Raw genomic sequence first — 18,040 nt, 5'->3', positions numbered from 1 at the left:
CAGGCGCATGACCGCTTCCACACAGCCCGTGTGGTGCCCCGTGGGAGAGGCTCGATCGTCCAGGGTGGGTGGGTGAGGAGGCAGAGTCGGGCGCGCGGTTGCTGTCCTGTGAGCCTCGTGCGGTCCCCCTGGGGAGAGGTTCAGATGCCTCTCCCTGCTCCGAGGGCGATAGTGGTGCCGTTCACCGCACGCCTCTTGCTGTCCCCCGTGGGGGGAAATTCAGACTGGTGCCCGATTAACTCAGCACAAGTTAGGGCAGCTGTTTTGCTTAACTTTATTAAGCTAAGTCTGTATTTGAATTTTTTTGTTGTTGTTGATTGATGTTAGTTTCTTGGAATAGATAGCATTTTCTGTTGTCAAGTGTTTTACTTGAGACGTAATATAAACTTGTTATAAACAAAAATAAATAAATAAATCACTCACTTATGTATAGGAAGCCAATGCAATGCTATCAGGCATGGAGAAATACTGTCAAATGTCTTAATTCTATAGATCAACCACGCTGCAGTATTTTGAATAAGTTGTAGTTGGTTCAATAACCTAGATGATAAACCTAAATATAGGATGTTACAATAGTCCAGATGAGGAAGGATCAACATTTGAACTAACAAGGCAAAAGAAGACTTACCAAAATAACTCTTCACCAATCGTAGTTGTCTCATCCTACAAAAGGTTTTCTGCCGGAGAACGTGGTACGGGCGGTTAGCTTGACGGAGTTTAAAAAGGGGTTAGATAGATTCCTAAAGGACAAGTCCATAGACCGCTATTAAATGGACTTGGAAAAATTCCGCATTTTTAGGTATAACTTGTCTGGAATGTTTTTACGTCTGGGGAGCGTGCCAGGTGCCCTTGACCTGGATTGGCCACTGTCGGTGACAGGATGCTGGGCTAGATGGACCTTTGGTCTTTCCCAGTATGGCACTACTTATGTACTTATGTACTTATGATTTATTTGGGTTTCAAATGATAGAGAAGAATCGAAGATAGCACCTACCACCCTAGATTTTACCTCAACTGAAAATACATTACCCAAAGACAGAGTAATGGTATTAGGAATCTGAACAGGCCTCTGTAGCTCTGTTTACAGCAATCACAGGCCTCACAGTGACCATCCTTACAGTTTTCTTGGTCCATGGTTACTGACTTTGGAGGGATGGCTTGATTAAATGCTTCCACATAACTCACCTGCTTTATAAAATACGTGTGCACACTGCAAGTCCACCTCCATTTGCCCAAACTGTGCCCCCAGGAATACCTGCATGCAGATTCCGTACAAGTAGACACACACTTTCAATGTGCATACTTTTCATGCTCACCTGCTATCACACAAAATAATAAACATTCCTTTTCTGTGTGTAAAACAGGCATTATACATAGAAAACCCTTTATAAAATTACCCCCTGACATTATAGAACATGTTGTTTGGACTGTAGTTTTAGGCAGCACAATATGAAAAATTTGCAAAGGGTAAATGTTTATATGTTTATTCATGGCCTGCGCTGTTGTAGGTGTGTGTATTGGACGTATGCAGGTCATTTCTCAGCGTGCCTGCAAAAAAGGCCTTTTTTTTGTCCGAAAATGGATGTATGGCAAAATAAAAATTGGCACACATCCATTTTGGGCCTGAGACCTTATGCCACCCACTGACTTAGCGGTAAGGTCTCACATGTTAACCAGGTGGTAATCATCAGTGTGCGTACACTGCCGATTACCACCCGGTTAGTGCCACACGGTAGAAAAAAAAAAAGTATTTTCTGCAGCATGTATCGGACGCGTGTAAAAAATGGAATTACTGCCTGGGGCTTGCAGTAGCTGGATAGAAGTTTCAAACTGACGCGCTTAGGCACCTACACATCTTAGTAAAAGGGCCCCTATCTTTCTTAATATACACCCCTTCAAGCAAGCAATCAGAGTGGTTTACAAACTAATCATAAAATAGTTGGAAAACAGCTACAATATATAGCTAGGACAGGAAATAATATTTTGCAAGGCAATGTTGGGGTAATTTTATAAAAGGTGCCTAGATTGAAGTTGCAAAAAGGCACTATTTTATGCTTATGTATGCAAAAAACAAAAAAAAATCAAAACAACTCCAGACTTAAATGTGGTGATAAAGTGGGACCATCAGACCACAGAGCTCAGCATGTTAGCTTTAATATTGGCTATTAAAGAACTTGTCCCACCATTCAGTAGTCCCAGATTACAGTGGTGTGCCAAGTGGGGGGGGGGGGGGGGGCGCGGTGGGTTACTTCCTGTTCCGGGGCAGACTCAGAGGGAGCAGTGAACACATGCGAATTGCGAACTCGGAGACAGGGCAACAGGCGCGCGCCGCGGCACCCCCCCCAGCGGCGTGCACCTGGGGGTGTCATTTCGCCGGGGGAGGGGGGGGGGGTCGCGCTGCACCCGGGGGGGGGGGGGGGGAGGCACATCGGCGTTCCGCCCCGGGTGTCAGCTAGGGTCAGAACGCCACTGCAAGATTATTAAATACAGGCCCATTATAGAGGCAGACTGAAATTGTCCTGTTTCGGTTATAGGTGAGCCCTTAGGTTCCCTGAGGCCCCGCAAGACCTCAGAGGACAGCCGCGCACCCCGAATCTTCACCCGCGGCGACCGCCGTTCACCAAGGGTTAAGCCCCCAGCTGCAGGCGGCCAGCAGGACTGCTGGAACCGCGGGGTGACGGCCGGCCTGGCTGGTAGTCAGCAACACAGTCTCTGAAGGGCAGCTAGCAAGGACAGCTAGCACTGAGGAGGAACACAGTCTCTGCAGACAGCTAGCAAGGACGGCTAGCACGGAAAGGGAACACAGTTTCTGAAGGTGGCTAGCAAGGACGGCTAGCGCTGAAGAGGAACACAGTCTCTGAAGGTGGCTAGCAAAGACGGCTAGCGCTGAAGGGGAACACAGTCTCTGAAGGTGGCTAGCAAAGACGGCTAGCGCTGAAGAGGAACACAGTCTCTGAAGGTGGCTAGCAAGGACGGCTAGCGCTGAAGAGGAACACAGTCTCTGAAGGTGGCTAGCAAGGACGGCTAGCGCTGAAGAGGAACACAGTCTCTGAAGGTGGCTAGCAAGGACGGCTAGCCTGAAGAGGAACACAGTCTCTGAAGGTGGCCAGCAAGGACGGCTAGCGCTGAAGAGGAACACAGTCTCTGAAGGTGGCTAGCAAGGACGGCTAGCGCTGAAGAGGAACACAGTCTCTGAAGGTGGCTAGCAAGGACGGCTAGCGCTGAAGGGGAACACAGTCTCTGAAGGTGGCTAGCAAGGACGGCTAGCGCTGAAGAGGAACACAGTCTCTGAAGGTGGCTAGCAAGGACGGCTAGCCTGAAGAGGAACACAGTCTCTGAAGGTGGCTAGCAAGGACGGCTAGCGCTGAAGGGGAACACAGTCTCTGAAGGTGGCTAGCAAGGACGGCTAGCGCTGAAGAGGAACACAGTCTCTGAAGGTGGCTAGCAAGGACGGCTAGCGCTGAAGGGGAACACAGTCTCTGAAGGTGGCTAGCGCTGAAGAGGAACACAGTCTCTGAAGGTGGCTAGCAAGGACGGCTAGCCTGAAGAGGAACACAGTCTCTGAAGGTGGCTAGCAAGGACGGCTAGCCTGAAGAGGAACACAGTCTCTGAAGGTGCAACACTCCGAGATCCACTGTGTCGGCTTCTGACATCTGAAACGGAAGCCCTGGCCCCTTCCCGTTCCGTTGTTTAAATCTCCCGCCAGTCCATCCCCTCTCAGGAAGAGGAGCCAATCCCCCCGGCCTTGGCAGGCAAGGGACGCCTGGATTGGCCAGCCTGCCTTGCAGGCGGAGTGTCTCCACATCAATGCGCCAATCCGGCGCGAGTAGGCGGAGCTTGCTCGCTGGTCCGCTCCGGGCCAGGGAGACGACGACGCCGGCACCGCCATCTTGGCCGGCGTGTTCCCCTCTCCGAGGCCGGCGTTCGATCCAGCGGGTCGCCGGCCTCGGGCCGACCCGCGGCAGCGCCGGCCCCGTCGGCGGCTCGTCCCCGCCGCCCTGGACCCCGCGAGCCCCGCCAACTATCGCTCCCACCCGCGGGAGCACAGGTAAGGACCCGGGACGGGACAGTATCCTCCCCGGATGCCCCTTTTTCCCCGGGCCCGGGTTTGAAAGGAAACCGGGCGTGGAAGGCTCTGATCAACTCTGGCGCATGTACATTCGCCGCAGGCTCCCAGGAGTTGTCTTCGGAACCAAAATTCTTCCAGGACAATAAATAATATAGCCTTCCCCGCCGCTTCTTCGAATCCAGCACATCCTCCACCTCATACTCCGGATCGGGATCTGCTTCTAGAGCTTCGGCTTCCTGCCGTTGGGGGTACCATCGAGATCCTCGAAAACTTTTCAATAGGGAAATATGGAAGGCGTTATGCACCCGCAGGGTACTAGGTAATCGCAACCGATATGTCACAGCTCCAATTCGCGATTGGATTGCAAATGGTCCAATATACCGAGGTCCCAATCTCCGAGAGGGCACCCGGAGTCGGAGGTATTTCGTGCTTAACCACACCTTCTGCCCTGGTTGTAAGACTGGAGCGGTTCGCCGGCGACGATCTGCGAAGATCTTGTATTTGGCAGCTGCCCTCTGCAACTGTTCTCGGGCCATCTCCCAGACCCTTTGCAGATCTGCCAGAGTTACATTCACCATGGGGGTTGGAGATCCAGACGGGAAAGGTGCTGGAAGCCGAGGATGTCGTCCATATACCAAGAAGAATGGAGAGTCTCCCGAGGCCGAGTGGACGCTATGGTTATATGCAAACTCGGCCCAAGGAAGCAGGGAGACCCAGTTGTCTTGACGCTTGTTGACAAAGGCTCGCAAGAACCCCTTTAATGTTTGGTTCGTCCTTTCGACCATGCCATTGGTTTGAGGATGGTACGCTGATGAAAAATGGGTCTTAACCCCCAATGCTGTGCACAAGGCCCTCCAGAAACGTGAGGTGAATTGTGGTCCTCGGTCACTAATAATCCGAAGAGGCAGCCCATGAAGTCGAAAAATGTGTTGAATGAAGAGTTGGGCCAAGGAGACCGCCGAAGGAAGTCCCGGCAAGGGAACAAAATGGGCCATCCTGGAAAAACGGTCAATTACCACCCAAATCACCGTGTGTCCCCGGGAGCTGGGGAGATCGGTGATAAAATCCATGGATAGCTCTGTCCAGGGGACTGTCGGTACGGACAGTGGTTGTAACTTCCCCATGGGGGTCCCGATTACTGGTTTAGTTCGGGCGCACACAGGACAGGTGGTGACGAATTGAAGAATGTCTCGCCTCATCTGAGGCCATCGATACTGTCGGGCAATGAGACGAAGAGTCTTTTGATACCCGAAATGCCCGGCCCATCTGGCCGAATGCCCCCATTGCATTACCTTCGCTCGATCGGCGGCCGGCACTACTTCTTTCGTGGGAGCGACTTCCCCCACGGCCGCGCTGAGGCATGCCGGATCTAACATGGAATGGATCTCCCTGGTCTCCTCTGGAACCTCAAATGCTCTGGAGAGAGAGTCCGCCGGGGTATTCTGAGCAGCAGCCCAAAAGACCAGTTGAAAATGAAATCTGGCAAAAAACAATGACCAACGGGCCTGTCGGGGATTGAGCCGTTGAGCTTCTTGAAGATACAGCAGATTCTTGTGGTCAGTGATCACCGTGAACCGGTGTTCAGCTCCCTCCAGCAGGTGTCTCCATTCCTGCAGGGCTAACTTTAATGCTAAGAGTTCTCTATCCCCTACTGTATAATTACGTTCCGCCGGGGAGAATCTACGAGAGAAGAAAGAGCAAGGTTGGCGCCGGCCCTTGGGATTCACCTGAGAGAGGACCGCCCCGGCTCCCAAAGCGGACCGTCCACTTCCACAATAAAGGGCTTCTCTGGATCCGGGGCTGACAAGATGGACGCTGAGTTGAACGCCTCCTTTACCTGGCGGAAAGCCACTTGCGCCTCTGGCGGCCAATCCCGGACATTCGCGTTTTTCCTAGTGAGCGCCGTCAACGGCGCCGTCAGTTGTGAATACTGAGGAATAAACTGGCGATAGTAGTTTGCGAATCCCAAAAAACGCTGTAGCGCTTTCAATCCCAGCGGTTGCGGCCACTCCCGAATAGCGCGGAGTTTGTCAGGCTCCATTCGCAACCCCTCGGGTAAGAGAATATGTCCCAAAAATGGCAGAGACCGCTGATGAAAAGCGCACTTACTGAGCTTGGCGAACAGGCGAGACCGCCGTAACCGTTGCAGCACCGCACGAACATGCCCCACATGTTCGGCGGGATCCTTGGAGTAGATCAGGATGTCGTCCAGGTATACTATCACCGTGGAGTTCAATAAATCCTCGAGCACAAAATTGATGAATCGCTGGAACACCGTGGGGGCGTTGCATAGTCCAAACGGCATCACCCGATACTCAAAATGTCCCTCGTGAGTATTAAATGCAGTCTTCCACTCGTCCCCCTGCCGGATCCGAACCAGACTGTAGGCCCCCCGCAGATCCAACTTAGTAAATATTTGGGCTCCTTGCAGCCTGTCAAAGAGTTCAGGAATGAGCGGTAGAGGAAACCGATCCTTTATGGTGATGGCATTTAATCCTCGATAATCAATACAGGGCCTCAAGGAGCCATCCTTTTTGGTAACAAAAAAGAATCCGGCCCCGGCAGGGGACGTAGAGGGACGGATGAACCCCTTCTGCAGATTCTCCCGGATGTACTCCTGCATCACCTTGGACTCTCCCCGGGACAAGGTATACAGTCGGCCCCGGGGTGGCATAGTGTCTGCCATCAATCTAATGGCACAGTCAAATGAGTGGTGAGGCGGTAGACTCTCAGCCTCCACGGGGCTGAATACGTCTATGAAGTCCCGATAGGCCACTGGCAGGGAGCCTAGATCCGCCCGGGCCCCCTCAGGCGCCATAGTTAATGCGGGGCAGCCGCCGGTCCGGCCCCTGCAGCACGTCTCCAGACAAGTGTCACCCCAAGACCGGATCCTTCCCCCGATCCAGTCAACCACGGGATTATGACACCGTAGCCAGGGCAACCCTAGGACCACCGGGTGAATGGTCCGGGGCAGCACCAGGAATTGAACCTCCTCCTGGTGATCCTCCCCTACCTGAAGTTCCAAAAAGGGGGTAATGTCCGTGACCGGCTGCGGTAAGGTAGTTCCCTGAATAGAGGTGACTTGCAACGCCGGTCGACGAGGAAGCGTGGGCCAGCCCATCTGTAGTAGTAGTTCGTGACCAATGAAGTTGCCCCCTGACCCAGAATCCACCAGGGCCTGGGTCTGGATCATGGTCTCGTGCCAACGTAGAGTTACTGGCAGTATTATCAGGGAAGCCGGTAGGGGAGCGGAATGCCCCAAGACCCCTCCCCTCAATGTGCCTTGGGGGAGGCGTTTCCCCGCCCGAGCGGGACAAGTACGGACAAAATGCCCTGCCTCACCACAATAGAGGCACAGTCCGTCCCACAAGCGCTTTTTCCGATCTGAGGGAGTCAGCCGTTGCCGGCCAATCACCATCGGTTCCTCCCCATTCCCCTTGGAGTCCCGGTTCCCACAGCGGGGGGACGGGCCTTTACCGGTCCGGGAGGCGCCCTGCGCCCACTTTTGCCGTTCCGCCCGGGCTCTAGCTCGCTCCTGGAACCGGGTATCTACTCGTATACAGAGCGAAATCAGTGCATCCAATTGCCCCGGAACCTCTCTTCCTGCCAATTCGTCCTTGATCCGCTCTTGCAGGCCTTCCATAAATATGGCCACCAGGGACTCCTGATTCCAGCGCAGTTCCGTGGCTAGGGTCCGAAAACGAATGGCATAGTCCGCCACCATCCCCTCCCCCTGTTGAATCCGCAGCAGTTCCGACGCCACAGAAGACGGTCTGCCCGGAAGGTCGAACACCATGCGGAAGCGGCGCTGGAATTCGCCATAATCATCCAAGATGGGGTCCTGTTGTTCATTTAACGGTGACACCCATGCCAGGGCCTTCCCCTCGCACAGGCCCATGATAAATCCCACCTTGCTTTGGTCTGAAGCAAATGCCTCCGGTTGCATCCGGAAGGCCAGGTTGCACTGATTGAGGAACCCCCGACACCCTCCGGGGGCCCCATCATATCGTGCCGGCTCAGGGAACCGAGGTCCCGCGCGGAACCCTCCCGAACGGGGAGTCGCTGTGGCCCCCTGGGCCGCAGCGGCCTGGTTCTGTACCTGAAGCGTGGAAAGTTGAGAGCACACGTTTTGGAGCGCCCCTGATAGGGCGTTCAACTGCTCCTGCTGTTGCTGAAGTACCTTGGCTAGGTCCCGTAGATCAGGCTGCGTAGGCGAGCTCATGGCTTCCGTTTCCTGTCCTGTTTCGGTTATAGGTGAGCCCTTAGGTTCCCTGAGGCCCCGCAAGACCTCAGAGGACAGCCGCGCACCCCGAATCTTCACCCGCGGCGACCGCCGTTCACCAAGGGTTGAGCCCCCAGCTGCAGGCGGCCAGCAGGACTGCTGGAACCGCGGGGTGACGGCCGGCCTGGCTGGTAGTCAGCAACACAGTCTCTGAAGGGCAGCTAGCAAGGACGGCTAGCACTGAGGAGGAACAGAGTCTCTGCAGACAGCTAGCAAGGACGGCTAGCACGGAAAGGGAACACAGTCTCTGAAGGTGGCTAGCAAGGACGGCTAGCGCTGAAGAGGAACACAGTCTCTGAAGGTGGCTAGCAAAGACGGCTAGCGCTGAAGGGGAACACAGTCTCTGAAGGTGGCTAGCAAGGACGGCTAGCGCTGAAGAGGAACACAGTCTCTGAAGGTGGCTAGCAAGGACGGCTAGCCTGAAGAGGAACACAGTCTCTGAAGGTGGCTAGCAAGGACGGCTAGCGCTGAAGGGGAACACAGTCTCTGAAGGTGGCTAGCAAGGACGGCTAGCGCTGAAGAGGAACACAGTCTCTGAAGGTGGCTAGCAAGGACGGCTAGCGCTGAAGGGGAACACAGTCTCTGAAGGTGGCTAGCAAGGACGGCTAGCGCTGAAGAGGAACACAGTCTCTGAAGGTGGCTAGCAAGGACGGCTAGCCTGAAGAGGAACACAGTCTCTGAAGGTGGCTAGCAAGGACGGCTAGCGCTGAAGGGGAACACAGTCTCTGAAGGTGGCTAGCAAGGACGGCTAGCGCTGAAGAGGAACACAGTCTCTGAAGGTGGCTAGCAAGGACGGCTAGCCTGAAGAGGAACACAGTCTCTGAAGGTGGCTAGCAAGGACGGCTAGCCTGAAGAGGAACACAGTCTCTGAAGGTGCAACACTCCGAGATCCACTGTGTCGGCTTCTGACATCTGAAACGGAAGCCCTGGCCCCTTCCCGTTCCGTTGTTTAAATCTCCCGCCAGTCCATCCCCTCTCAGGAAGAGGAGCCAATCCCCCCGGCCTTGGCAGGCAAGGGACGCCTTGATTGGCCAGCCTGCCTTGCAGGCGGAGTCTCCACATCAATGCGCCAATCCGGCGCGAGTAGGCGGAGCTTGCTCGCTGGTCCGCTCCGGGCCAGGGAGACGACGACGCCGGCGCCGCCATCTTGGCCGGCGTGTTCCCCTCTCCGAGGCCGGCATTCGATCCAGCGGGTCGCCGGCCTCGGGCCGACCCGCGGCAGCGCCGGCCCCGTCGGCGGCTCGTCCCCGCCGCCCTGGACCCCGCGAGCCCCGCCAACTATCGCTCCCACCCGCGGGAGCACAGGTAAGGACCCGGGACGGGACAGAAATCAGGTTTTTTGGTTTTGGCCAAAACTGAAGCTGAAACTGACCCAGCCCCACCAACCGAATGGTACCCACTCCCTCACTCTGCGACCAGATAGAGGGCTCCCCTTTTCCAAAGCTACCTTAAACTCTGGAGGTCCAGTGGCCTAACCGAGACTCATGCCCCTGTCATGTTTACTATCAAAATGGCTGCTGAGACCTTCATCCTTAGTCTTGCGAGACTGCCTCTGAAGGTCTTGGCAGTCATTTTGATAGAGACTTCAGGGGCAGGACTGACTAGGGATCATGCCTGCCCCAGTTAGGCCACTAGACCACCATAGCGTCTAAGGTAGGCCTGGGGAGGCCCAAGGGGTGGTGGGAGGGCAATGGTTCTGGTTTGGGTGGCGGTATGTGAAAGAGTGGGTGGTGCTTTTGGTCAGGGGTGATTCAGTTTTAGCTGAATTTTGGACCAGTTTTGGCACCAAAACCAAACTTCTGGCCCAGTTTCAGTGCTGAAACCAAAATTTGGTCAGTCTCTAATTTAGAGCTTTTTATGCTGCACATAAAAATATAATGTTCTAACAATGAAGGACCAGCATTCAATAATATGGGAATGATGATAGGTGGGACGAGCTCTTTTAATAGCCAAAACTAAAGCTTGCAATTGAGCTCTTTGATCCGATGGTTTCACTATCACATTTTAGTTTGGGTTTCTTTCGATTCTTTAACTGACTTTCAGGTTTTGGTTTGATTATTTTATAAAGGCAATATACACACCTGTGTGTATTTAAAAATAAGCAATTAGAAACAGCCTGAATAGGACACAAGTTTACTCTTCTTCTTGCTCTGAAAAAGGCACAACAATGTGTGATAATTGTTTTCTGTTAGTATAGTCTTTGGCCAAAAGTTGCAAAATATAAGAAAACTGTTTTAAATTAAAAATTAAAAAATAAGTGCTTTCATATGTACATAAGTACAAAAGTATTGCCATACTGAGAAAGACCAAAGGCCCATCAAGCCCAGCATCCTGTTTCCAACAGTGGCCAATCCAGATCACAAATACCTGACAAGATCCCAAAAAAGTACAAAACATTTTATACTGCTTATCCCAGAAATAGTGGATTTTCCCCAAGTCCATTTAATTACGGTCTCTGGACTTTTTCTTTAGGAAGCCGTCCAAACCTTTTTTAAACTCCGCTAAACTAACAGCCTTTGCCACATTCTCTGGCAACGAATTCCAGAGTTTAATTACACGTTGAGTGAAGAAAAATTTCTCCAATTCGTTTTAAATTTACTACATTGTAGCTTCATCACATGCCCCCTAGTCCTAGTATTTTTGGAAAGTGTGAACAGATGCTTCACATCTACCCGTTCAACTCCACTCATTATTTTATAGACCTCTATCGTATCTCCCCTCAGCCGCCTTTTCTTCAAGTTGAAGAGCCCCAACCGCTTTAGCCTTTCCTCATAGGGAAGTTGTCCCATCCCCTTTATCATTTTCGTCGCCCTTCTCTGCACCTTTTCTAATTCCACTATATCTTTTTTGAGATACAGCGACCAGAATTGAACACAATATTCGAGGTGCGGTGATACAAAGGCATTATAACATCCTCATTTTTGTTTTCCATTCCTTTCCTAATAATACCTAACATTCTATTTGCTTCCTGAGCCGCAGCAGCACACTGAGCAGAAGGTTTCAACGTATCATCCACGACGACACCTAGATCCCTTTCTTGGTCCGTGACTCCTAACGTGGAACCTTGCATGACGTAGCTATAATTCCAGTTCCTCTTTTCCACATGCATCACTTTGCACTTGCTCACATTAAACGTCATCAGCCATTGAAACGCCCAGTCTCCCAGTCTCATAAGGTCCTCTTGTAATTTTTCACAATCATCCCGCGATTTAATGACTTTGAATAACTTTGTGTTATCAGCAAATTTAATTACCTCACTAGTTACTCCCATCTCTAGGCCATTTATAAATATGTTAAAAAGCAGTGGTCCCAGCACAGACCCCTGAGGAACCCCACTAACTACCCTTCTCCACTGAGAATAATGACCATGTAACCCTACTCTCTGTTTTCTATCTTTTAACCAGTTTTTAATCCACAATAGAACACTACCTCCTATCCCATGACTCTCCAATTTCCTCTGGAGTCTTTCATGAGGTACTTTGTCAAACGCCTTATGAAAATCCAGATACACAATATCAACCGGCTCACATTTATCCACATGTTTGTTCACCCCTTCAAAGAAATGTAGTAGATTGGTGAGGCAAGATTTCCCTTCACTAAATCCATGTAGACTTTGTCTCATTAATCCATGCTTTTGAATATGCTCTGTAATTTTGTTCTTAATAATAGTCTCTACCATTTTGCCCGGCACCGACGTCAGACTTACCAGTCTATAATTTCCCGGATCTCCTCTGGAACCTTTTTAAAAAATCGGCGTTACATTGGCCACCCTCCAGTCTTCCGGTACCACACTCGATTATAAGGATAAATTACATATTTCTAACAATGGAGTGGAGGAGTGGTCTAGTGGTTAGGGTGGTGGACTTTGGTCCTGGGGAACTGAGTTCGATTCCCACTTCAGGCACAGGCAGCTCCTTGTGACTCTGGGCAAGTCACTTAACCCTCCATTGCCCCATGTAAGCCGCATTGAGCCTGCCATGAGTGGGAAAGTGTGGGGTACAAATGTAACAAAAAAAAAAAAAACAATAGCTCCGCAAGCTCATTTTTCAGTATTCTGGGATGAATACCATCCGGTCCAGGAGATTTGCTACGCTTCAGTTTGTAGAACTGCCCCATTACATCCTCGAGGTTTACAGAGAATTCATTAAGTTTCTCCGACTTGTCAGCTTCAAATACCATTTCTGGCACCAGTATCACTCCCAAATCTTCCTCGGTGAAGACCGAAGCAAAGAATTCATTGAATCTCTCTGCTACGGCTTTGTCTTCCCTGATTGCCCCTTTTACTCCTCGGTCATCTAGCGGTCCAACCGATTATTTTGCTGGCTTTCTGCTTTTAATATACCTAAAAAAGTTTTACTATGTGTTTTTGCCTCCAACGCAATCTTTTTTCCAAGTCCCTCTTAGCCTTCCTTATCAGCGCTTTGCATTTGACTTGACATTTCTTATGCTGTTTCTTATTATTTTCAGTCGGTTCCTTCTTCCATTTTCTGAAGGATTTTCTTTTAGCTCTAATAGCTTCCTTCACCTCACTTTTTAACCACGCTGGCTGTCATTTGGTCTTCCGTCCTCCTTTTTTAATACACAGAATATATTTGGCCTGGGCTTCCAGGATGGTGTTTTTGAACAGCATCCACGCCTGATGTAAAGTTTTGACCCTCGCAGTCGCTCCTCTAATTCTGCCCGTTTACTGCCCAACTACATCATTGGGAATGCCTACACATGGTACACATATAAGTATGCATGATCCTTTGGCAAATATACTTACAAGTGCTAAAATAGAAATACAAAAGCCCTTTTCTGTGTATAAAACAGATTTTACAAGTAGAAAAAGGTTGATAAAAATAATCTTGTATGTATATAAACATCAAATAAATAAACAAAAATTAAGAATTGGCTGTTGCCAACTGGAGTTGCCTTGTACTGAACTTCAGTCTTACCTTGGAATAACTATAGAGGTAACAGCAAATATCTGTTTGCTTACAATATCTTTCAAATAAACTGCCAACACATTTTGCCAGTGTAACACTTCAGAAATATACATATATGTACATAGTCGTTATTGAGACACGTGGAGGGGCATAATCGAAAGGGACGCCCAGGTTTTGCTGAGGACGTCCTCGCAAAACGTCCCGGTGGAGTGGCGGGGAAACCCATATTATCGAAACAAGATGGACGTCCATCTTTCGTTTCAATAATACAGTCAGGGACGCCCAAATCTTGAAATTTTGGTCATCCTTAGACTTGGTCGTTTCTGATTTTTGGCGATAATGGAAACCAAGGAAGTCCATCTCAAAAATGACCAAATGCAAGCCCTTTGGTAGTGGGAGGAGCCAGCATTTGTAGTGCACTGGTCCCCCTGACATGCCAGGACACCAACCGGGCACCCTAGGGGGCAAAGCAGTGGACTTCAGAAATTGCTCCCAGGTACATAGCTCCCTTACCTTGTGTGCTGAGCCCCCCAAAACCCACTACCCACAACTGTACACCACTACCATAGCCATTGTGGGTGAAGAGGGGGCACCAAGATGTGGGTACAGTGGGTTTTGGAGGGCTCACATTTACCACCACAAGTGTAACAGGTAGGGGGGATGGGCCTGGGTCCGCCTGCCTGAAGTGTACTGCACCCACTAAAACTGCTCCAGGGACCTGCATACTGCTGTGATGGACTTGAGTATGACATTTGAGGCTGGCACAAAAGATTTTTTAGAGTTTTTTTGAGGGTGGGAGTTAGTGACCACTGGGGGAGTAAGGGGAGGTGATCCCCGATTCTCTCTGGTGGTCATCTGGTCAGTTCGGGCACCTTTTTGTGGCTTGGTCGTAAGAAAAACAGGACCAGGTAAAGTCGTCCAAGTGCTCGTCAGGGACGCCCTTTTTTTCCATTATGGGTCGAGGTCGCCCATGTGTTAGGCATGCCCAAGTCCTGCCTTCGCTATGCCTCCGACACCCCTCCCCCCCATGAACTTTGGTCATCCCTGCGACGGAAAGCAGTTGGGGATGCCCAAAATCGGCTTTAGATTATGCCGATTTGGGCAACCCTGTGAAAACGCCCATCTTCCGATTTGTGTCGAAAGATGGGCGACCTTCTCTTTCGAAAATGAGCCTGATGGTCCAATACTACATTTCTGAAAGCCATAATTGTATATGAACTCTAAAATGCACTAATAGAGAAGTAAACATATTGCTCTTGAGAATGCAGATGAGTCCCTGCTATTCTGAAAGAAGCTCTAGTAAAGCCTATTCTGAAGAAACCCTCATTGGATCCTTTACTACCCAACAATTACAGACCAGTCTCTAATCTTCCGTTCCTATCCAAAGTGATAGAGACAATAGTGTACAGACAATTGCAAACCTATGTCGACTCTAAAAATTTAATACATCCTAGACAATCAGGCTTTAGGAAAGGCCATAGTACAGAGACTATCCTGACTTCACTGCTAAGTGAGATCCATGCAAAATTAGAACATGGCTATATTGCATTGGTTGTTTCACTTGACTTATCTGTAGCCTTTGACTTAATCAATCATAAATTACTTCTTGATAGATTAGGTGAGACTGGTATCTCAGGGAAAATTATGAATTGGTTTACATCATTTCTTACCGATCGTCCATTCAAAGTAGTTCAGCAACAATCTTGTTCTACATCATACAATTTATCATGTGGGGTCCCACAGGGATCGGTCTTGTCTCCATTACTGTTCAATTTATATGTTAGCCCCTTGGCACTTCTCATCCAAACAATGGGTATTAGCTTTTATTCATATGCAGACGATTTTCTTCTTATTCATTATGTTAAACCTTTGAATACAGATCTTACACCGCTTCAAATCTGTCTGGATAAAGTGGCAAATTGGCTGACGACAAATCAGTTAGTATTAAACCCAGATAAGACCGTAACATCTTGAATAGTAGGGCAAGGAACATGTCCGTCAGTGATACCTATGCTTTTTGGCCAAAATATCCCTACAATTAAGTCTTTTAGATACCTTGGGGTCATAATTGACTGTGCTCTGACTTTTGAGGAACAAATATCCGACGTAGTGAAAAAATCTTTCTTTCATCTAAGGAGACTTAGGTCAATTAGAAATTCAATTAACAAAGATTCTCTTAAAACATTGACTTCTGCATACATTACCTCACGTTTTAGACTATTGTAATATTGTATATGCAGGGATCACTCAAGCTAACATGAAACGATTACAAAGAATACAGAATACAGCGGCATGTATGATATGTAGGGCCCGGAGGGATGACAGAGTAACACCTTTACTGCATCAACTGCATTGGCTTCCGGTTGAAGCAAGAGTCAAGTTTAAAGCCTTAGTTTTAACTCATAAGGCCTTTCATACACTAAACCCGGATTATCTGTCAAATTTAACAATTCCTTACACCGCTACGCGAACCCTTAGATCTCTGATAACAGGCTAGTCATTCCTCCTCTTGCTAGAGCCAGATGGGAATCTACTCGGAAATCGGCTTTTTTCTATTTGTCACCTTCTCTTTGGAATAGCCTTCCAAAAGAGATCAGACTAGACAAATCTTACATTGATTTTCGGAAACTTCTTAAAACCTTTTACTTTATCACCTATGTAGAACAGAATTTAGAATAAGGGAAACATGGTTTCATTCATTTTTTAAAAAAATTTTTAGTTAATTTTGTCATGCGGTGCTGTCCGTATATTGAAGCATAACCTGCATTGTTTTATACTATGTAGTTAACTCTGGTTTGCTGTGCTTTCCTGTCACGATTGGAGTTCCATTGTCTGTTTTATTGTACATATAATGTTGTAATGTTTTCTTTTTTTACAAATTGTAACCCGTTCTGTTTTGCAGTTGCAATAAGATACGGTATATAAATTGACATAAATAAATAAATAAAAGTAAGATGATGTCACTTGCATAAGGTCACACAACATATCATTGGTACAGATGATCTGAATGTGCATCCCAGGAGTTTGCCTGGGTCCTGACTTCCAGATCAATGCTTTTATCGGTTTATATATGCTCTTAACAAGTGAGATCACAATGAGGTCCAAGGAACCCCGACCATACCTCTTTCTGCTTCTTGACAATATGAGACAGCTCTGTATATGGTATTCGAGGATTAAGTTCACACTCCATAAGAGTTGCTCCTTCATAATCCTTGATATATCCCAGGTACCGGCTTTTGGGAACTTTTATGTCTTTAGAAAAACCCTAGCATAGACAAAAATGAAGACAATATATTGCTTTTGTTTTTACTCTTAAGTTTTCTTAAATTTTGTTAAGCCAACAAAGAATGTATATGCCCATACCACATAACCATTCCTTTTATCAGAAAATCCATAGCCAAATACATTTAAAAGTTTCCTTCACTTTATCTTTCATTTTCTCATTGTACTGTTTTCAATAATCCTATTCACGCCTGAAACATCAGTGAGCATTTTAGAAATAAATGGTCTTTTCCTGCCATGTTTTAAAAAATGATGTATAATAAAAACTGTATAATTAAGTTGATACTTGAAGCAAAAGGCTTGTATTTCTTTTAAATTAGATTTTTAGCTCACTGCTAATGAAATATTGGTGTTTAAAGGTTTTGAAAGCTACTACTATTCCCTTGCTTTCACCATTATGAATCAAAGCAAAGAAGAAACAATTTAAACAGGTCTAACCAGTCTGTCTAGTTAAGAAACTTTCACTTCAGGTGGATAAGTATATAAATTTTACTCAACCCAAAACCAGCTCCTAAACACGTGTCTATTTTTGAACTTTCAACCCTAACATAGCTCTTCACATGCCCATAATCTGGTTTCTACCAACGCAACTGGTAGATCGTTTCAATGTCGTCATTTTACTCTATAAGATTGAGCACGCTTGCTTATTTATTAATTTCAAAATCACATCAATTTTGAGAAGCTCCAGGTGATGTACAAAGACCATAAAACAATAAAAGGTTGCAAACATAAGAATAGCAGAATAGCATTAAATTAACAGTAAAAATATAAAACAAAAACTTGTAAAAACAAAAATCTAGCATGACAACAAGATTATCATTTGTGCTACCAGAACACATTACCATAATGTAACTCCAATAATATAAATCATGTTAAAGATCTTGCTTAAAATGTATCAAATCACCATTATTTCAGATATGTTCACCTTCTATACCTACCCGTCTAACACTATCCTTTTTCTCTTCCCATACTTAATCTCTGTGCATTACTAATTGTATCTGATATCCTGGAATGACAATGTCATAACAAAACTCTGTAAGCCACATTGAGCCTGCAAATAGGTGGGAAAATGTGGGATACAAATGCAATAAATAAAATAAATTGAGGGGCCTGTTTAATTTTTGCATTTACCCACTAATTCTATAAAAGATGCCAAAAATTGTACACAGTTTAATTGAATAATGAGCTAATTAGCGCCAACTGGCTTAAGCAATTATTGGCATCAATTAGATTTAATTGGCATTTATACACCTTTAATTTACACATGATCTGAAAAAGGGGGTACAGATATGGGAAGGTTATGGGCGTAATGGGGATGTTCCTAAAATTAATGCGCGTTGGTACAGAATAATGGGGATACATGCCTAATGTACATGCGTACATTTCTACCCCAGTTCAGTTGGTGCAAATAGCTGCACCTAAAATTAGGCGCAATCCCCGGGCGTAAGCGCTATTCTGTCAACTGCTAAGTGCAGCTGA

At 47.9% G+C, this 18,040-nt stretch overlaps 1 protein-coding gene across 1 annotated transcript in view; it reads right to left on the bottom strand.

The window, feature by feature from the left end:
• The window catches only part of LOC115471985 (histone acetyltransferase KAT2A-like), a 754,860-nt gene that overhangs the window by 215,521 nt on the left and 521,299 nt on the right, over nt 1–18,040 (bottom strand). The window contains 1 exon segment of the mRNA XM_030205993.1: nt 16,401–16,544. Coding sequence (XP_030061853.1) covers nt 16,401–16,544 — 144 coding nt within the window.

Source organism: Microcaecilia unicolor, chromosome 6, assembly GCF_901765095.1.
Source record: "Microcaecilia unicolor chromosome 6, aMicUni1.1, whole genome shotgun sequence".
NCBI classification, from domain to species: domain Eukaryota; kingdom Metazoa; phylum Chordata; class Amphibia; order Gymnophiona; family Siphonopidae; genus Microcaecilia; species Microcaecilia unicolor.
This window is presented reverse-complemented; position numbering and strand designations above follow the sequence as displayed.